Consider the following 22,622-nt stretch of genomic DNA (forward strand, 5'->3'; position numbering starts at 1 on the left):
AGACTTTCCCCTGGTCTCACAGCTAGTAAGTAATATTGCTTCTTCTACTTTATCCCACTACTGGCAAGATGGGTAAGTTTCAGCCTGAGAGAGAGGTAAAGACAAAGCCAAATGGTATTGATTCTTCACATGTTCTACTGCTGCCAGTTCTGTAGAAACAATCAATGAACTCTCACCTGGCGATTCTGCAAGGTGCTCTTGCTTCTCTTCTCTGTCCTGAAACTGAATTAAATGTGACCACAAAGCTGATTTCCCCTGAAATTATAAGGTATAAAAAATTTTCATTTTATAAAATATAATTAATCAAAAAATAATTTCTCATTAAAACCATTCACACTGAAATGGTCATTTTGAAGTCTGGAGATCCAAGCTCATCCATTCTTATCTGTGTGATATTCTGAGCAACTCACTTCATGTGAAATGGGTGTCATCCTTTGCATCACTGGATAGATTAGCAGCAGCCTAGGGAAAGGCAGCTAAACAAAAGGCCAGAGTACAGGCACCGAGCTTTCTGACTTCAGCTAAGCTGGTACTTAGTTGTATATAATTAGGACGATCTACACTGGCCACACTAGTAACCACAGAATGAAAAGGCTCTAGCAGCACAGAATTTAATTGTGTACATCCATATGCAAAATATATTTGGATGTACAGAATAGCAACTAGGGAAGAAAACTGGAGCCAGAGGAGAAGGAGCAAAGGGGAGGAAGAAAGAACATGCCCACAACAGAAGAAAAAAAATCAGAATAGGAGATAAGAGAAACAAAAGCAAAGAAACTATCTGAATTTTTCTACCCTGAATAACTACATAACTTAAAATGGTAAAGAACTGTTAATTCTGGCTAACAGATTTTTTTCCTGAACAGTGACGAAGGCAGACACTTAATGGAATCAAGAGGATATAACCTCTGCAGTAAATGTGCTGTTTTATCCTTTCCTGTTTACCATGAAAGAGCCCCAAACCACCTCTTAATCATGGGTTTTATTTTCTTTTTCTGGAATTAAAAAGCCTGTGGTGCATTTCTAGTCATCCTGTGACAAAGAACCATAACGTTTAATTTTTATATCGTTTTCTCCTTGTTCTTTTCTTTTCTTTTTAAAGATTTACTTATTTATTTTAGAGAGAGAAAGAAAGAGCATGGGAGAGAGGGGCAGAGGCAGAGTGAGAGAAAAACTCAAGCAGACTATGTACTGAGTATGGAGCCCAACTTGGGGGTCAATCTCATGACCCTGAGATCATGACCTGAGCTGAAATCAAGTCGGAAGCTCAACCAACTGAGCCACCAAGTGCCTCTCCTTGTACATTTCTTGGCAGGGTTCCTAATCAGCCATGTCACCAGGACCTCCTGAGATTATTACCTGCTTGATCTGTAAGCCGTGGCTCCATATTCTTTCCAGTAGGTCACAGAGGCTGGCAATTAAGGTGTTCTCTTCTAAGCCAGTTATGTTTGCTTCTCCATGGCCCAGTTCCACTGCTTCATGTCCCATTTTCTCCACCAACATGCGTTTTGTCTGAAAGCATCATGTGTGAGCAAAAGTATTAACCCAGCAGTGAAGCCAAAATCCAACAAGTCAACCAACCACTAGATCAGAGACCTGGATTCCCTTCATTATACTACTTTTTTAAACATTTTATTTTTTAAATTTTAAAATTTTTTTCTAAGATTTTATTTATTTGACAGAGAGCGAGAGAGAGTGAGTGAGCACAAGCAGGGGGAGTGGTAGGCAGGAAGAAGCAGGCTCCCCACAGAGCAGGGAGCCTGATGTCCATCCCAGGACCCTGGGGTCACAACCCGAGCTGAAGGCAGATGCCCAGCTGACTGAGCCACTCAGGTACCCTAAACATTTTATTTTATTTTTATTTCTTTAAATTTATTTATTTATTTATTTATTTATTTATTTATTTATTTATTTATTTATTTATTTATTTATTTATTTATTTATTTATTTATGATAGTCACAGAGAGAGAAAGAGAGACAGGCAGAGACATAGGCAGAGGGAGAAGCAGGCTCCAGGCACCGGGAGCCCGATGTGGGATTCGATCCTGGATCTCCAGGATCGCGCCCCTGGGCCAAAGGCAGGTGCCAAACCGCTGCGCCACCCAGGGATCCCTAAACATTTTATTTTTAAGTAATCTCTACACTCAACGTGGGGCTTGAACCTACAATCCCAAGATCAAGCACTGCATGCTCCATCAACTGAGCCAGCCAGGCATCCCTTTCATCATACTTCTAATTGTAGAATTTAATCACTTTGGGAAAAGTGTCTTAATTTCCGTGGTCAACTAACTACAGTAATATCATATACTTTTAGTATTTTGTTAGATAAATAGGGGGTTCACCAGAGGGAGATTATGATACTATTTTTATCTATCTACCCATCTTTCTATCATCTGTCTGTCTATCTATCTATCTATCTATCTATCTATCTATCTATCTATCTATCATCTATCTTTTTGCCTCCCACAATACTATTTTAAAGTATCCCATGTAAACCCTTAGGATCGATTATCTTCAGATTATTATCTACAGTAACACTGGGGAATTACACTAGACCCATAAAATGTACTGTCAGAATCTGAAACTCATCCTGTTACAACTAACCCTCCACTGCCCCTGCATCTTGGCATACTGAAGATATCTGCAGCTAGTTTTGATTGCACTTATGCAAAAACCACAACACATATAGGCAGCTCCAAATTTTTTTAGAACTCCCTAATTGGTGAACCAGGACTCTTTTTCCTTCTTCTTTTCCTCTTTCATCTTGTCTCTGCTCATGAGTATGTACCAGAAAATGGAAATGGAAATCAGCTTCAAGTAAATAATTCACAGCAGTCTTAGATGTACTTATAAAATATAAAGTGAGAAAGAATCTAGTTGCTTTAGGTGGGGACCTTGTCTCTGATTCAACACTGTATGCTGATGCTGAAAATAGTGCATTTATTGAATATACACAGAAGGTACTCAAGAAATGACTCAAAAGGATGAAATTGGGATCCCTGGGTGGCTCAGTGGTTTAGCGCCTGCCTTCGGCCCAGGGCATGGTCCTGGAGGCCCAGGATCGAGTCCCACATCGGGCTCCCTGCATGGAGCCTGCTTCTCCCTCTGCCTGTGTCTCTGCCTGTCTCTCTCTGTGTCTCTCATGAATAAATAAATAAATCTTAAAAAAAAAAAAGGATGAAATTACTGGCTAAAATTATGTCCTGAATCTTGTTAATTTGTTATTACTACCTTTGATAAACATGGATATTTAAGAAGAGACTAGTGTGTAATATACACAAAACTACAACACAGCTAAGGTCTTCTTCCTTATGGGTATACGTACGTGTATGGACATGGACAATGTTTTATACAAAAAAATGTGTTGCCTTTCATATAAAATGACCACATTCCTGATGCAAGTTACTTCTTTTAAGTAGGCTCTACACACCCAATGTGAGGCTCAAACTCTTGAGATTAAGAGTCGCATGTTCTGGGCACCTGGGTGGCTCAGTTAAGTGTCTGACTGTTGATTTCAGCTTAGGTCATGATCTCAGTGTAGTGAGATCTAGCCCCAAGTCAGGCTCTGTGCTCAGTGAGAAGTCAGCTTGAAGTTTCTCTCCACCTGTGCAGCATGCACCCCCAACACCCCCGCCCAAACTTTCTCTCTAAAAAACAAAACAAAATGAACAAAACCAGAGTCACATGCTCTACTGAATGAGCCAGCCAGGCATCCCACAGCTTTTGACTTACTTACTATCTGTTCATGCTAAAGAGGAAGACAGCAATGAAAAGACTGAAAAGGTGAGAAAAACTGCAGGGCTCCCATGTCACTGATTCTATGGGCAACATAGAACCCACAAAGGTTCATGAGCTCAGTAAAGAACTTATGAGGTTTATCCTCAGTTAAAGTTTTCCTCTAGGAAAGCTACAAGCTCAAATGGGAGTTGAGTGCACACTGTCTCACATCAGTGAGTAATACGTACCTTCATTCTACATTCTTTTAATAAGCCTTCTACAAATTTGCAGTTGGTTTGTGCAATCACTGCAGGCGAGAGGTCTGACAATTTGGGTTGCCTCAGGTTTTTTCCTAAACTTCGTGCCTCTTGCATATATTTCTAAAAATTAAAGAGTATTTTAATACACAAATATCAGATATTCTCCTGACTTTTAACATTACACAAACAAGTGAGAAAAAACAAGATGCAAAAAACGGCTGTAAGTGTATTCATGCGCTAGCAATTCAAGTTTTAGCACTACCAACAGGCAGAGGACAGTTTGTATTTCCCCCACTCCCCAGTTGTTAACTCCTGTGAAAATGAGGGCACTTGAAATCGTGTCAGGTTAAAACACATTCATAATAAGATGGAGCTCACCTCGTTTAAACTTTTTATTGGGAATACCCAAGGTTGTGATTAGTCAGGATCATGACAGGCATGAAAAAAATTTGGGTTTCTAAATTACGAATCCAAGGTTTTCCAAGAACTCAGATCACTGGTTTCTTCCTGTCCCACAGATCAAGATACTCAACATACTTCTAGTCTCTTGGACAATGCTCTTCAAACCAACCCTTTGTTCTAATCAAGTCACAACAGTAAAATCAGGAGCTCTAGAATCTGGTTGCAACTAACTTTATAATCTCAGGCATATTTGCTTATTTGTAAAATGGGCATAAAACACACTCTCCCACCTCACAAGAAAGACTATGAACTCACTCTGAACATGTTTGCTACATTCCCTCCCTTGCCTTGTTCCATAATCAAGAGAAAGCAGAGACATTATATTACTTTCAGAGATAGTGATGGCTCAGAGAGAGAAACCCAGAAACTCAGAGACCCAGTCCACTGCTCTTGAGCTTTAGTTAGTGAATGTCCAGGGGGAAAAAATCACTACAGGTTATTATCACCGTACATCTGTTGTCTCTCTTTTTCCTGTGCCACATGCAAAAGCTCATCTAGATACTTATGTTTGCATCAGGACCACAAAGCAGAATCTCCAAAATGTCCAAGTGTCTTAGGGCCATATTTAGAGAATGACTACTCTAAGTTATATAGTAAAACTAGCAGTTTGTTGAGGGGAGAGAGATTGTGAGCCAGCATATCCTCCCACACACACATATGTGAAATCTATCTTTACTATCTCAAGGGAAGAATTTTATATTATAAGGGAAAATGTGTAAACTCCTTTACATTCTCTAAATAAATGGGAGTTTGTACATTTACAGTATTTCCCCTTTGGAAGAAAACTGATCTGCTAAATCTTGTACAAATTTCTAAAAAATCCCCACTGATTAGGGATTCAACTAATCAGTTTCCCGCTGTTGCATAAACAAAATAATCCATTTCCTTTCCAGTGCAATCATTTTAAGGACAGATTTTTAAAAAATGAGTGCTGTAAGAATTTAATTCCTATAATACTTGTGTATGCATCTTTCTGCTTCAAATCTCTTTTGGGAGGGTCAAAGAAACAGGGAAAATTGAGAATGAAAGATAACTATCACCTCTGATATAAACAGATATTAACTGCCATGTGTTAAAGGGGTTGTTTCTCCTCAGCCTCAATTCCTCTACTTTAGGACTTATGCAAAAGCAGAGAGAACTACTAGGACTTAGTTCTCAGGAAAAGGTAAGGATCAAATTTAGCTTAGAAAGAAACATACTGGCTAGAAGAAAAGGAGTGAGAAACACAGGCAAGAGGCTAGGAATAGGTCCTGGCATTTCTTTCTTCTGATATATATCAACAATTAGATTTTAAGTCCATATTAGATTAAGAATTTAAGCACTGTTAAAGTTTACATTCTATTTTACAAATGAAAATAAGCTAGAATGGGGCTATCCTTTGGCCATATTTACCAAGCACACAGCACATACAGGGCAGTAAAATTATTAGCCAACGGCAAACTCCATAGGGCCAAGACTCCTCTCGAGCAGCTCTGCTGAAGCCATGGAATGAGCAACATCCCTTGGATGTGCACATAAAGGATACAGGGTGTGTGTGCGTGTGCGTGTGGTGGGCATGAGGCCTTTCCTCACATCAAGAAGTGATGTTGCCTCTGTATATTGCAAAAATAGAGTACTTGCCTTAACGGTAAACAAGTGATGATAAAGATGTAATTTTCTTTGGGGCAGCTGGAGGAAAAGGTGTACTTTAAGGTGAAAAATGGAGAAGAAAGAGAAACCTTTCACAAGAAATGTTTTTGTAAGAAAGCCTATCTCACTACTAAAAGGAAGTGACCCTAGATTTCTATTATGTCTTTTTTCATTTCTGTCAAAGCCTCAAACTACAAATCAGGAGTCCTATGATACTCTTGCTCTCAGATAGCTGCTGATTGCAACGTGGTATACTGGGTTACTGGGAAGAGTATCAGTCAGTTTGGCTTTCAGCAGTCCTGGGCTATAGGCCCAGCTCTGCCTTTGGGTGTCCATTTAACTTTCGGCAAGTCTCTTGGACTTCATGTCATGTTGGACAAGGTGACCTCAAAGGTTCCTTTTAGAACTAAGATTCTATATTGATGACCTGATTTTCTAACCACATAAAATACAGACAATGAATAAAAGAAGTAAATTTCAAACTAAAAAAAAAAAAAAAAAACAATAACCCCCCCCAAAAGAACCACAAAAAAAAAAAAAAAAAGAAAAGCTGTTCAAAAAAGAATTATTTCTGTATTTCTGCAGATGTGTAAATAAAAGGAAGTTTGAGCATTTATTTCTCCTTTGGAAGAACAACAACATGCTAGTCTGGCCCCTCTACAACTCCTCTCCCTTCACTTGCCAAAATACCACAAATTAGGAATTCAAATGATCAGTTTTACCTGTCAACAGTATAGAATTACTCATGTTAGCATACACCACCGTGAAAAGGTACCAAACACAGGAGGAAGTGGAGAGCAAAATGGAGAGGCTGACAGTTCATGTCACAAGGTGATGTGAGGCATTCTAGAGCTATGTGCGCACACACACGTGGATAATTCAAGGAACACCAAAGAGAACTCAGGAACATCTGCAAAGCACTTTCAGGCAAAGAACATACCAGGCAGCACTCAGAGAAGGATTTTTTAGGAAGTCGTGCAGGAGGAGGTGGACCCTGATCCCACTCCCAGAATGCCATGGAGTTCTGACAGACCAAAAGTTCCCCGGAAGGCTAAGAGGATGGAGAAGTGCCAATGACAGAAAAGCAAAAAAGAAAAGGACAGGGAGAAAGAGACAAGCAAAACATGCATGCACATGATAAAGTCACAGCAAAAGGGGAGAGAAGAAAATATGGTAGCACAAAGAAAAGCACTGGACAGATTACACTTCAGTTTTTAAGAAAATGCTTAAAATCATAAATGTATGAACATTTCAACAAAAAAGCAATATGTATTTGGAATGATGTTTTCTGCTTTATTTCTACACATCTGAGTTTAGAAAACAGTTAACAGATGTTCTGACTGCAATTTTCTTTGATCACAATAATCAAACCTTATATAATTATTCAAATGTATAAATATGGTTTTATTTTCAAGTAGTACAAATAAAGCATAAGGATTTTAATTAAAAAATAATTTCTAACACTTTAAAAATGGGTGTCAGCAAGCTTAGGATAAAGCACAAGCAAATACATTTTTACTAAGTATAAATTATGTTTGAAACTTTAAAAAAATCTGTTTCTTGTATATATTTTTTTCCCATAGGAGACATATTGACCAAAACTTTATTGAAAACTTAACCTTTACTTGATGCACTATACAGGGAGATTTGCTTTAGAGCCTTACTTTAGGTATATTAAAATTACAAAAATGGGGAAAATGGTGTTTTCTGCTGTAAGTCAGTACAAAAATATTACTACTTTAAAATGAAACTGAACCATTTGTAAAAGAATGAGGAAGAACCTGCACAAGGACAACTGCTGGGCTGAGTTAGCCGAGTTGTGGCTCTTGTATGGAGGTATCCCAGAAAGGCAGCCCACATACCTCCCTCAGGTCGTTGTCCAATCCAATGTGCTCAGAATGTTGGCGAAGGCGGTCTTTCCTGCGCTGCGCCGTGGCACTCCGACTTACCCAGCGACTGGAAAGATAGCCATACCCAAGAAGGTGCAGGTTAAAACAAACAACTAAACAAAAAAAAAACAAAAAAAACAAAAAACAAAAAAAAAGTGACAACTTATCTTTAAACTAGAAAAAATGTACTGTTTAAAACAAAAGACTAACAATACTTGCTTTTCAATCAATTCTTTAAATATAGAGCAGCTTTATTGTGATATAATTAAATACCAAACAATTCATCCACTTAAAGCATGTAAGTCAGTGTTTTTATTATATTCAGACATGCAACCATCACTACAATCAATACTTTTTCAAAAATGAGGTTAAAAAAATACACAGTATCTCCTCATAATGATCATTTCTGGGACACCTGGGTGGCTCAGCGGTTGAGCGTCTGCTTTCGGCTCAGGGCATGATCCCGGGGTCCAGGATCAAGTTCCACATCAGGCTCCTTGCAGGGAAACTGCTCCTCTCTCTGCCTCTATCTTTCATGAATGAATAAAATCTTAAAAAAAAAATTATTTTTCCACTTTAGTGTCCAACAGAGCCCCAAATCTGAATGAATACCATCCTCTTCTCTGTTCTATTTATGCAGATTAGTTATTTCTTTCAGGACTCCCCAAGAATCACTTTACCTGCCCTTGATCAACTCTCTCACATTCCCCTCAAAAAATGTTTCAAACCTTTCGCTTCATCAAGTGACTCCCCTCAACTGATGGCCCACCCTTGACTCCTTCCTGCCCTCTACTTAATGTATACACATAGATACCTCTCATCTTTCTTTAATCAATCACAAAGTATAAAATGTATTGGTCATGGCTCAAAACTAATTCTGCCACCTAGAAGAAACTCCCTGACGCATTCTCTCTTGACTTCTTCAACCTGCTGCATTAATCATCTCTTTTTCTGTATCTTCAATTTTTCTTTCTCATCTGAATACTTCCCTTCAGCTGATAAGCAGGTTGATCTCTCTCTTGGCTCTTGAAAGTTATACTTAGTTTCTTTCTTCACTCTTCTCATGAAAAAATTCTTAGCCTCAACTTTTTACCTTTGGATCTTCAGTTTATCTAAATCAGCTTCCCGACAATGCTCTTGAAGCCATTTACACCTCTAGCTGCCATATTCAGAGCAATCACTCAATTCTTTGCCAACCCAAACTCTCTGCTATACTTAGCACTACCTTACACCTCCAGCTACTTTCAACTATGTCTGTATTTCCAATGGGGTCAGTTCGGTCACATGTGAGCCTTTGTCCTGGTTTCCTCCCACTTCTATTCTTCTTTCAGATAGCTTCAATGCACAAGAAAGTGTTGATTCCTCCAAATCTAAACTGTCTACCCCTCTTACACTCCCCATTTGTATTAGCTTTGTGTTGTAAGTATTTATCTCTATTTCCCACAAAATCCTCTCTACTATAAACTCTTGAAGGGCTGGTATCACGTCTGTCAGCTTTTTTTTTTTTTAAACAATTTATTTATTTTAGAGAGGCAGAGAGAGCATAAGCAGGAGGGGCAGAGAAGGAAAGGGAGACTCTCAAGCCATCTCCTCACTGAGCACAGAGCCCCATATAGGGCTAGATCATGAATCTGAGATTAGGACTTGAACTGAAATCAAGAGTCGGGTACATAACTGACCGCGGCGTCCAGGTGCCCCTGTCAGCTGTTTCACTGGCAGTCTGTACATCATCTGGCCCTTCTAGGAATATACTCTAAATAAATAATCAGAGATTTAGTTCAATATTTAGGTTTATAGATGTTCTTCACAGCATGAATATAACAAAATTTACTTCCTTTATTCCAAGACTCACATTTTGGCTTCTAAATGTTCCTGAATTAGGATGTGTCTCTTTTTCCATATGCATGTTTAATGTATAATAGTTCCAAAAAGTTTTTGAGTTCAGAGCAGGTCTTACAACCAAGTTACTCAAAATCAAGTAATTGTGTTCAAAACAATCTGTATGTTCAACAGTAGGGGGTGCTATATAATGAAAGATACAGTCACAAAAAAAATCAAATTGCTAGGAATATTAATATGGGAGACTGTTGATGGTATAATAATGAGTGAAAAATCAAGATAGGGCAGCCCGGGTGGCTCAGCGGTTTAGTGCCACCTTCAGTCCAGGCCGTGAACCTGGAGACCAGGGATCGAGTCCCATGTTGGGCTTCCTGCATGAAGCCTGTTTCTCCCTCTGCCTGTGTCTCTGCCAATCTCTCCCTGTGTGCCTCTCATGAATAAACAAATAAAATCTTAAAAAAAAAAAAAAAAGAAAAGAAAAGAAGAATCAAGATAAAACACTGTAGGGATCCCTGGGTGGCGCAGTGGTTTGGCGCCTGCCTTTGGCCCAGGGCGCGATCCTGGAGACCCGGGATCGAGTCCCACGTCGGGCTCCCGGTGCATGGAGCCTGCTTCTCCCCTCTGCCTGTGTCTCTGCCTCTCTCTCTCTGTGTGACTATCATAAATAAATAAAAAAAATAAAAAAAAAAAGATAAAACACTGTATAAGTAATATGCTAATTTTGTTTTAAAAAGCGTGGACATGCACATCAGGATCCATGCAAAGGAAGAGCCTATCAGCAAATCTTAACATCTCGTGGTGATGGCATTATGGGTGTTTTAAAATTTACCCTATCACTTTCAATTTTCTAATAAGCATATATTATTTTATACCAAACTATTTTAAAAATTCCTCAGATTTTGACTTATTATCCTCATGATTATGTAGTCATCACACTTAGTTCTAAGAATATCTACTCTTGAATATATTCTTGCCAGCACAGAGCTGTACACAATGTAAAAAATGAATTTATACTTTTGCCATTCAGGAAAAGTCATATTGTATTACTGGCAGTTCATTACTTTTAATTTTTTATTTAATAAAGTATGCAATTTACAAAAAGCTTAAAATGAGAATGCAGCTTCTTTCTTGCTTTTAAAATAATTTATGCATGCCTTTGGTTTCAAGTTTCTGAATCATCTCAGGCTGCTATTTAGGGAACACTGAATAATTATGACAAAAATGATAACGAGAAAGGTAGTCCCCTCTTAAGATAGTTAAGAAAAACAGGCTTATACTGGGACAACAAATACAAAGTCCTAGTGATAGATCTTTGAAGTGGAATCCTTGGAACTGTCCCTATAGCAAAGGATCAAAGTTAGACTATAAAACGATACAAAGAGAACTGCAGTGACTGAGAAAGATCCAGAAAAAAACATATTAATACAATGACAAAGATTCTTTACCTTTTTTTTTAAAGATTTTATTTATTTATTCATGAGAGACATAAAGAGAGAGAGCAAAGACATGGGCAGAGGGAGGAGAAGGCTCCCTGTGGGGAGCCCGATGTGGGACTCATCCCCAGACCTGGGATTACACCCTGAGCTGAAGGCAGATGCTCAACTGTTGAGCCACCTAGGTGTCCCAAGATTCTTTGTTTGATCAAACTTTAGCTAGGCTCTTGAACTTTCTCCTAGGTCCATCTTTGCACTGCCTTATAAAATCCCGTTTAACAAGAGCCTTGCTAAGTCCATTCCCCCTCCCCGCCCCAGTATATGATCATTCTCCATATCTGTTCAGCTTCTACATCATTCATCACCTTCCACATGATGTCTGATCACTCAGGCCTACCTTCAGCAAGAATCCTGTTTGGGTGGTTTAGTCAAAATCCCCACCCCTCCCCCCTACCTCTGATGTTTCCTCTTAGTAATTTTCTCTCTATTCTGCTACTTGATTATAAATTCCTAGTTATCCACATTATATTTGGAATAGAGTTCAATCTCAATCTCTTGCCCACTGCAATGGTCCCTACATGGCCTCCCTCGAATAAAGTCTGTGTTACCGTCTTCAACAAGTGTCATGAATATTTTTTTCTTTAACAACTTTGGTTTTTTCTTTCTTCTTTAACAACTTTGAAGTAGAATATAAACACAGGATGATAAATTTTCATGATAAACAAAGGGGAAATATAGGTTAACAAACAAAATGTTCTTTAGAAATAGCCCTGTAGAAAAACATCAGTGAAAGACAGCAAAATTTGTTCAAGAATTTAAAAAACTAAAAAAAAAAAGAATTTAAAAAACTAGGGTTCAAATAAATAGTAAAAATAGGAAACAGACTATAAGCACCAGCTAATGAACTTAAATAATAATTAAAGAGAAGGAACAGAATATAAGTAGCAGAAAAGTTCCCTTGGCAGGCAAAAGTGGAAAAGGCTTTAGGTAAAGAAAAGGATATTAACTTACATGATAAAACTAGCATCTTACTATACACTCTGTGGCACAGAATGTCCTATTTTATTTTCAAAACAGGGATGTAATCATCTGCTTAAGAAAATTACTATGAAATCTATACACTCTTGGTCTTATTAAGGAATTGCTTTTTTCATTATTAAGTCTCATTTACTAAGCATATTTTTACCAAAGATGATCACATTTGCTAAAATACTAATGACTGCTTATTTGCTCTTGTTTTGTAAGCAGCATATGAAATTCTAAGACTTGATCAACCATTTGCAGAGGCATGATTATACATCTCTTTATCCTGCAATGAGTTCTTAGGTCTTTTCCCTTTCAGACTACAATCTACCTGAAAATGTAATACTTGGGACTTAGTCTGGAAATAAGAGACCTTGGGATTGTATAGAAGATTAAAAGCAAGAGGGCAGCCTGGGTGGCTCAGCGGTTTAGTGCCTGCCTTTGGTCCAGGGTGTGATCCTGGAGTCCCGGGATCGAGTCCCACATCGGGCTCCCTGCATGGAGCCTGCTTCTCCCTCCGCCTGTGTCTCTGTCTCTCTCTCTCTCCCTAATAAATTAAAAAAATAATAATTAAAAAAAAAAGTAGGAATAGCTCTTCAATGGAGGGTAAACTCCTACAGTTAACTAAGATAAATAAGATAACATTTTCAGTCATCAGCTATTTACTTCTGTCTTGTGAGAGGCATATTAAATTATCTCTACAATCTTCCTTTCTAAGACCTTAGCATAAACACTTGCATTTTCTACAGGAGGGGAAGATTTCAATGTGAATACATAACTTTTCCACCTCTCTCGTGAAATCATCCTCCATTACTGACTTCATTAAAGTTTAGACAATCTATTTAAATCAAAGCCTTTAAAGATCAATAATTCTGTTTTTAAAGATTTTTAAAATTATTAATTAGAGACAGAGAAAGAGAGAGAGAGAAAGAGAGGGAGAAGCAAGCTCCATGCAGGGAGCCTGACAGGGGACTCGACCCCAGGTCTCTAGGATCACGCCCTGGGCTGAAGGCAGCACTAAACCGCTAAGCCACCGGGGCTGCTCTTTTTTTAAAAGATTTTTAAAAGGATACTGGACTGAAAGTTTTCTAGAACTCCAGGCTTTATAAATGAGATATCATCGGGATGCCTGGGTGGCTCAGCGGTTGAGCATCTGTCTTCGGCTCAGGGCACCATCCCAGGATCTGGGATCAAGTCCCACACTGGGCTCCTTCTCGGGAGCCTGCTTCTCCCTCTGCCTCTCTCTGTGTCTCTCGTAAATAAATAAAGTCTTTAAAAAAAGAGAGATATCAAGAACATGGTACCTAGAGCAAGGAGACCTGAGTTCCACTCCTAACTTTGCCAGTAACCCAAGTTCAGACTCCTCTAACACATAAGGCCATTGTCTTCATGGTTAGGCTATTTGAACTCAACCACTGCTTCATGTAGTTCTTCACTAGGGAAGATGGTGCCTACAAATATACCTTGCTCCGCAGAGTATTATCCTATCTTCTTTGGGGCCACCCCTCTTAATAGAGTCGTTTAAGGCAGACGTGAGGTATCTGAGGGCTCTTTCATTGCGGAAGATCTTGTTACATTGGGTACACAAAACAGAAGTGGCACTGAGTCACCTGAATTTTCAGAAGGCAAGTAGCGACTCAAAAAAGGGAATAAAAAAGTAGAATTATGCCTTTTGACTTAAGTGGCCCAAACTCATATTAAGGTTTGTTTTTTTTTTTTAAGATTTTATTTATTTATTCATGAGAGACACAGAGAGAGAGAGAGAGAGAGAGAGAGAGAGAGAGAGACAGAGAGAGAGAGAGAGGCAGACTCAGGCAGAGGGAGAAGCAGGATCCATGCAGGAAGCCCGACATGGGACTCAATCCCTGGTCTCCAGAATCAGACCCTGGGCCTAAGGAGGTGCTAAACTGCTGAGTCACTGGGCTGCCCCATATTAAGGTTCTTGAAAGGTAGCTTAAAAGTATGATGTTTCTTTCAGATGACTTGTAAAAGTATGTATTAAAAAATTTTGGTGCTTATCTTTCTTTCCCATAGTACACATGTATGTCCAATATTTTAGGCTATTCAAAATTTCTTGGGGGCTACCAAAGCAGTTTCCAACTCCAAAAGTAACCAAAGTCATTTGTCACCCTTGTTTTGAAGAAACTGAGCCAGACAATATATATACGTGGTATATCAGTTAAGGGCCTGGGCCCCTGAATCAGCAGACCTAGGTTTGAATTTTAGTTTCACCACTTCCTAGCTATGTGATCTTGGAGCAAGCTGTTGAATTTCTCTGAACCTCATTCATAAAATGGATAAAGCAATATAGATTTTATATATAGGGATATGTTTGTAAAAATGAGCTAATGTACTCAGTGCAGTCTAGCAGAGAAGCCAGGGTAGAATCAGCTTAATATGAGCTATTAATATCAATAAAACATAACCACCCCTCTCCTGGAGTGAAGAGGTCTCCACCGGCAGGAAAGGTCTATTTGGAAGCAGACAACATGAAGGAAAGAAGAATAATTACTTGACAGAGTGATGAAAATTTCTAAGTTTTCTGACTGAGATCTGTTAAGGGGTATATATTTATGATGATACAGAACTAGACTCTGAAAGGAAAAGAAGCAACAATGTAAATGGTACTATAACTCTTTTCCTTAATCCACACCTATCACTTTTTCTCCTTTGATGCGTTTGTTATCACTATAGCTTTCTCCATTTGGAACTAAAATGAATCAATCATTTGACACATTTAAGAAACATATTTAAAGGAACACCTTTAGCTAGGAAAATGCTACCGGTTTCATTCCTTTCAGGTTATTAAAAATAGGGTATTAGCAGTGCAAACACAAGAATACACAAGTATTACCACACGTACATGCACCCTAAGAAATCCCAAATACCACACTACCTAGCTTAGAATAGTGTTCATCAAATTAAATCAAGTGTTACCATCACATATTATGTAGATAAAATTACTATGTTTTCCTTTTTCCTGACCAATAGAATCATAACGAACATCATAGGAAATAAAGAGGCAAATATCGGCACGCCTGGGTAGCTCAGTAGTTGAGCGTATGCCTTCAGCCCAGGGTGTGTTCCTGGAGTCCCAGGATCGAGTCCTGCATCGGGCTCCCTGCATGGAGCCTGCTTCTTCCTCTGCCTGTGTACTCTGCCCCTCTCTGTGTCTCTCATGAATAAATAAATAAAATCTTAAAAAAAAAAGGCAAGAATCAAGACTTTGCAACACAGAAGTTAAGTAGTTCATCTGAAAAACAAACATCACACTTTTAAACCATCTTTCGAGAATCTTCACATTACTTATTTAGTTTGGCCCATTTAGGTCAAAAGACATAATTCTACCTCTTTTTTATTCCCCTGATTCTCTACTTAGCTTCTAAAAATTTGGGTGGCTCAATGCCATTTCCATCTTGTGTATCCAATCTTTACCTCAGTCTTCTCTCCCATTTCTTTGCCACAGCATGGCTTTTTCCATTCCTCCTCTAGCCACTTTGGTAAGATGATAGGTGTTATAGAATATTAGAATACTTTCAGGTGAGGGACGCGTGGGTGGCTCGGTGGTTCAGCGTCTGCCTTTGGCTCAGGGCGTGAACCCTGGATTGGGGATCGAATCCCACATTAGGCTCCCTGTGGGGAGCCTGCTTCTTTCTCCTCCTGCCTATGTGTCTCTCTGCCTCTCTCTGTGTCTCTCACAAATAAATAAATAAAATCTTAAAAAAAATTCTTTTTCAGGTGAGAAAGGGGCAAATGATTCCAACTTGTCTAAGGTTCCTAAGCTGGTTAGTGGTTAAGAGTAAATTCCAGAATTACTTATTTCTGATTCCAAGTTTTTTCTTTGAAACTTACAGTATTTCTCCTTTAATACCTTTGTGTCTTTTCTTTTTCTTAGAGATATTTATATATATATTTATTTATTTTTGCGAGAGAGAGAGTGAGTGAGTGCAGGAGAGAGCACACAGAGGGAGAAGAGGAAGGAGAAGCAGACTCCCTGCTGATCAGGGAGCCCAACATGGGCTTTCATCCCAGGATCCTGGGATCATGACCTGAGCTGAAGGCAGATGCTTAACCAACTGAGCCACCCAGACACCCCTCTTTGTGTCCTTTCTTGGAAAACCATCCTTTATTTCTATTTCTCACTTGCTAGTTTTTTTTTTTAATGGTGATAAAAAATATCTATATTTAGATTTAGCCAGCTAGACTCAGTGAGCCAGTAGAACATATGCCTTCTTCTCTCCTGATCAGGGTGTTGATCTTGGCCAGTCAATGTTGTAGAGCTTCTTCACAGCCTGTTTGATCTGGTGCTGTTGGCCTCTACACCCACAATGAACACAAGTGTGTAGCTGGCTTCTGTTTTCTTCATGGCTGACTCTGTAGTCAGGGGGAACTTGATGATGCCATGGTGATCAAGCTTGTTTCTCCCCGAGGCACTCTTTAGAAGGTATTTGGGCTGCCTCTGGAGATGCAATGTCTTGGTCATAGGAATGTAAGTGACATACGGATCTTCTTTTGGTAAATGTGGATGCCTTTCAGCATCACTTTCTTGGCCTTGAAAGCCTTAGCTTTGTTTTTTGCTTTGGGAAGGGCAGGAGCTTCCTTCTTCACCTTCAGCGCCATCTTTGCATAAAAATATTACTCACTTGTTAATTAAACACTATATTCACCTAAAGTTAAGAATTCCCCTAACCCAAATAATTCTTTCAATTCTAATCACATTTAGATATTTTCTAAATGGAATCATCTGCCATAAAAAATAACAGGGTTTATCTTTATTTTTTGGTAATTTTTGCACTTGATTCTTAAAAAAAGGTGGTGTTCTAGGTTGACCTATGCCTACCTCCCACTTCCCTCCATGACATGTTGAAGTCTTAAACTCAATACCTATGACCATGAGACCTTATTTGGTCTTTGGAAATGTCATCAAGTTAAGATGAGGTCATGAATATGGGGCCTAATCCAACAGGACTGGTGTCCTCATAAGAGGAGGAAACTTGGACTCAGACATAGAGGGACATGAAGACAGAGATAGAGACTAGAGTTAGCACTGTTAGAAGTCAAGGAATGCCTGAGGCCAGCAGAAGTTGAAGAAGCAAAGAAGGCTTCTCCCTTAGAGTTCTTGGAGGGAGAACGGTCCTGCCAATACCTTGATTTTGAATTTCCAGTTTCCAGAACTGTGAAAGAATAAATTTCTGTTATTTTAAAAGCTACTAAATTTGTAGTACTTTGTTACAGCAGTCCTAGGAAACTAATACAACAATGAAAGTATACATTTTCTAATTCCATTAGACAGTATTAGCATTATATTTAAAGTGAAACTATTTCTAAGTGCACATTACTTTAAAAAAGAAAAAAATCTCTAGTCTTTGGATTTTTCACATGATGGAATTAAAGTCAAATACTCACAGAATGCCAATCCATATTCCAAATGGATTGATTTGAAGAAAGTGATCCAGATCGATAAGATATTTAATGACTTCAGTGCCCCATTAGAGCTGCACAGCATTGCACCCTTCTTATCCCTTCAACTCACTGCTCAAATGGAGAACATGCTTACTTGTTATTAGTTGGTCCTGTTGCCAAGACATCAGACTGTAACTTTGGAAAGAACCCTTGCTCATATTTGCCTTGACCGATTTTCATATCAAGCAGATGTGGATGGATTGCAGTGTGATCCATTTTCATTAGTCGCTGCTCAATTGATTGGGCTAAAAATTAAATTTATAACAAATTAGAGACATTTCATTGGCTAAACCTTAAAACAATGTTTCCTCCACTCATGCACCAACAAGGAACTCAATCTTTCTTACATTCTAAGATAGATTTTCATAAAAGCTCTTGAGAAATCAGTGTGATATAAGTATAAAGAGGTTAATTTCAAGTGAATAGTAGATGACTAATTTTCATGGTATTTTCTGCCTCTGTCAAAAGCATGGCAGCAGGGTTGAAAATCTACAGTACTGAAACAAGTTTCCCTTAAGTGGAATAATCAGTATTTTAATACTTCAATATTAAATATTTAAGAAAAATATTTTCTTAATGAAAATATGGTTCTAAGTACAACTTTTAAGAAAATGATGGCAAATAAAATATTAGCTTTGAACTGAAAGACAGGGAAGGAAAAGCAAGCACAGCAGCCTTATATTACTTTATTTCTTTGTATTGTATTAAGATTCATTAAATATTTCTAGTTCTCCATTTGTGAAAACAAGAAACTATAAAGTTTATTACTTCACTTTTAGCAACACATTCTCGTTAGTAGGAGTGTTTATTAGATCAAGAGGGGTAATGCAGAGAACAATAAAATAAGCAGGCATTTAGAAAATGTCCAGAGGATAAGCAACTGATCTTCTGAAGAATAAAATAAGCCAATGTTAAAAGATAGGAATCATTCAATATTTCTATTTAAAACAACTTAAAGTAAGGAGGATATCTCAAAGACCCAAAAAATAGCAAACTATTTCTCTGGTAGAGAAATCAGTTCTTAAATGTTTTTATGAACTGAATTTTCAAGAGAAAAATGTTTTTGTGAAGCAAGACTAGGTCTTTAATCCTTTGCCTACAGATTATTAAAAGGAGAGAACAAGCAGTAATTGTGGTGGTATGATAAACAGAACGCACTCTGGGAACTGCTAATCTTGAGATTTAAGAGAAGTAAAAGGTATTTTTATTAAGTATTTCATGGAATAGTTTATTTTGCCCATTTCAATTATCAGCAGATTGAGTACTGCTGGTTATTCCTCATATATAGTTTTACAAACTTTCTTTTTGAGCAGAGAGGGGTCTGTCCATGACGTATTCCACCCTTGTCAAAATAACATGTTTAATACCATCTTGTGTGACATAAATGCTTCACCTAAGCCAGTTGCTTGTGCTTGATGACAGCATTTAGGGATGCTTTGCAGAAGTCCCTATTAGCTTCAATGACTTAAAATTCACAATATTAGATACCTACTTCAAATTTCCCTCATTTTTCCTTTATAATTCATATGAGATTATGTAAAACTTCATGAATTTCATTTTATTTTCAATGTGTAACTTGTAACTTTTCTTAAAACACAGTCCATATGTTCTATGTTGGGCGAAAGAATGCCATGTTTTAACGTGAAATGGTATTTAATTTCCAATGATGCCCTCTGGCTCTCCACAACCCTATCTATACTCTCAGCGCTTCCTAATATTTATAAAACACTTAATTAACAGATGGCTTAGGCAAAATAAAGCTTACATTCATGGCATGGAATCCTCTGAAGTCCCTGCCAATTTTATGTTCCATGAAATACTACAAAATTCCATCTCTGCCAATGAATGGTTCTGTTCTCATGAAAGGAAGAAAAAAAGTAGCTTCAGTTTTTCCGCTGGATTTAAAATGACAGAGAAATCCATCTGATATGGAGTTATCCTCCTTTAGTAGGAAGATATTTAAAAACAAGAACCATGATTCACAATGAGTTATTTTGGGGTTTATACTGAAGATTGCCATAGGGAGCATAATGCAATGTTACTTTTCAGTAATTATACAACCCGTGAATACTGAACTTTCAGAAATTATTAAATGCCTGCTTTAAGAGGTCATGGGTCTGTTAGATCTTCAAGGGTTTGTGCCAATACTCATTTTCTGTGATTGGTAAGAGAAAAGACAAACTCTGTATTACTATCAACTTGTCTTTCTGCACAGAAATCATGAGGTTCTGGTGCCACAATATCAACAGCAGATAGCCTCTGCCTAAAGTGTTCACCTGCAAATTAAAATTCTTTTTAGTTAGAGGCAAAACAAAAATAAAAGCAAAATAACAAAGGATGAACCCTCCCCCAAATCAATAAAAAACAACAAAACGCCCATCTCTATAGTTTTTGTTGGGGGGTGGGAGGAGGATAATTTTATCTGATTAAAGAAGTAACTGCACCATTTATAGGGGATAGACACAGAGCCAGCTGTCTCCTTTTACTTAAAAAAAAAAAAGTCTTTGATAAATTAGGTTCCTGGGAGACTACTGCTTTTGCCTAATCTCATTTCCATATGTTAAACCTATAATGGTATATTTTCAAGAGTATTACATAATTTCTGTGATGACAGTGGGAATGTCAAACTTTTTGAGAAGCTGACAGAAAATATATTTTAATTGAAAAGATTTTCTGGAGGCACACTAATAAAGGAATCAGTGCTTAGCTCCATTAAAAAAATTCTGTCAGGAAGGGAGGAATGAAATTTTCTCAACAAGGCATTATATTATTCATATGGCTATTAAATCACTGAAAGTCATACAGTTCTCTGAACAGGCACAGACAATCTCATTCATTCCACTCCTTCAATTTCCAGAAACACAGAGGTAACTGCTACTTCCTGAAGGGGCTCCAAGGATCTACTCTACTAAGTGGGAATACACCAGAATGATGTTTCAGCTTATCAAAGAGACCTCTTAAGATTATATAAAGACATCATTTACATACTTCTTTCCTTAAATACGCTAAAACTACAGCATCACCACTCCTGTGACTTTGATCTATTTAAATAAAGTAAGGAAGGCAAGCAAGGAGACAAAGCAAAGAAATTCTTTCTTGGGACGCCAGGGTGGCTCAGCGGTTGAGCGTCTGCCCTCGGCTCAGGGTGTGATCCTTGGAGTCCTGGGATAAAGTCCCACATTGGGCTCCCTGTATGGAGCCTGCTTCTCCCTCTGCCTGTGTCTCTGCCTCTCTCTCTCTCTCTCTCTCTCTCTCTCTCTGTGTCTCTCATGAATAAATAAATACAATCTTTAAAAAACAAAACAAAACTCTTTCTTGCCTCTTTTTGCACCAGAGGAAAGCTTGTTCTCAAATAGCTTCTATATTAGAAGGGGGGAAAAAATTTAACAAAGGGGGGTGGCACTCAGGTAATAGTTATCAGTTTATTTGGCAAAGACAGTGCTAGGAACAATGTACAAACGTCTAAAATTGTGTGGATTGGTACACTTCATATGTTTCTTTACTAAATAAAAATCTAATATAGTACTAATGCTTCAAGTGATAGAATTAGTCAAATCTGAGTTCAAATCATGCTCCACCAGCCTCTAGCTATACAATCGTAAGCAAGTTACTTAATCTTTCAGCTTTCTCAACTGTAAAATAAGGATAGTAATAAAACAGAAGTAACTCTGTCCATACACACCCCCACTGTTAAGATCAAATGCAAAAATGCATGTAAAACATGTGGTATGATGTTTGGCTCAGTAAATACTGGCTATTAATAGGATTATTTATTTAACGGACTTTATTACTGCCAGAGAAGACTAGTCAAGACTTGATTCTCTAAGGAGAAAACTGGTGTCAGGGTTGGGAAAGCTCTAATTTGAATACAAGAATCCAGAGATTGGGATGCCTGGATGGCTCAGTGGTTAACCATCTGCCTTCGGCTCAGAGCATGATCCTGGGGTCCCAGGATTGAGTCCCGCATTGGGCTCCCTGCATGGAGCCTGCTTCTCCCTCTGCCTATGTCTCTGCCTCTCTCTGTCTCTCATGATTAATAAAATTAAAAAAAAAAACCCACAAGAATCCAGAGGTTTAATTTCAATAAATGAAACTATTACAATTATTGGCACCATTAAAAAGTAAATATACTGTAATAGTTATATAAATTAGGCAGCATCTCAGATTTACTATTTTATTTATTATTTTAAAAAATATTTTATTTTTATTTTGAGAAAGGGAGAGAGAGGGAGAGAGAGAGAAAGAGCGCAGAGGTAGAGGGAGAAGCAGACTCCTGTTGAGCAGGGAGCCCAAAGCAGGGCTTGATCCCAGGACCCCAAGATCATGACCTGAACTGAAGGCAGATGCTTAACCGACTGAGCCACCCAGGCATCCTGTCAGATTTATGATTTTAAATTAATACTTATCTTTCCTTTAATGAAGACAAAAGAAGTGAGAAATAAAAAGGCAACATGAGTAGCATGAAAGAAACGTACATTTTTCAATTAAGGCAATGAAAGAGAGTAAGACAAAAACCATAGCAACCTTATGGTTATATTCCATTCAATTTATTACTGTTTTTCCTCTTCTTACACTCTCTTTCTTTCTTTTCTTTCTGGAGGGGGTGAGGGGCAAAGGGAGTAGGAGAGAGAGAAAATCTAAAGCAGGCTCCATGCCCAGCACAGAGCTGGATGAGGGACTTGATTTCACAAACCTGAGATCATGACCTGAGCTAAAATCAAGAGTTGCTTAACGGAGCAACCCAGGTGCCCCTGTTTCTCCTCTTCTAAGGAAAGGGAATGTTAAGTAGGAATGGAATGAACATTAACTCATGGAAACAGAAAGAAACAAACCTAGAAAGCACTTGATATAGTACAAAGAATTAACCATTAAGTCTAAAACTGAAAGCTAACTTTTGGTTTATTTTA

At 38.1% G+C, this 22,622-nt stretch overlaps 1 protein-coding gene across 7 annotated transcripts in view; it reads right to left on the reverse strand.

Moving 5' to 3' along the window:
• DENND5B (DENN domain containing 5B) overlaps positions 1 to 22,622 on the reverse strand; it is a 204,555-nt gene that overhangs the window by 42,946 nt on the left and 138,987 nt on the right. For 3 of the 7 annotated variants that reach the window (XM_055318774.1, XM_055318773.1, XM_055318779.1), the window contains 7 exons: positions 19,908 to 19,991; positions 17,810 to 17,960; positions 7,931 to 8,024; positions 7,009 to 7,119; positions 3,966 to 4,097; positions 1,360 to 1,512; positions 177 to 255 (listed from right to left, as the gene is read on the reverse strand). In XM_055318774.1, coding sequence (XP_055174749.1) covers positions 177 to 255; positions 1,360 to 1,512; positions 3,966 to 4,097; positions 7,009 to 7,119; positions 7,931 to 8,024; positions 17,810 to 17,960; positions 19,908 to 19,991 — 804 coding nt within the window. The remainder of the gene's footprint in view (positions 1 to 176; positions 256 to 1,359; positions 1,513 to 3,965; positions 4,098 to 7,008; positions 7,120 to 7,930; positions 8,025 to 17,809; positions 17,961 to 19,907; positions 19,992 to 22,622) is intronic. The other 4 variants (XM_055318778.1, XM_055318777.1, XM_055318775.1 and 1 more) reach the window with 3 other exon arrangements.

This window comes from Nyctereutes procyonoides, unplaced genomic scaffold (assembly GCF_905146905.1).
Source record: "Nyctereutes procyonoides isolate TBG_1078 unplaced genomic scaffold, NYPRO_anot_genome, whole genome shotgun sequence".
NCBI classification, from domain to species: Eukaryota; Metazoa; Chordata; class Mammalia; order Carnivora; family Canidae; genus Nyctereutes; species Nyctereutes procyonoides.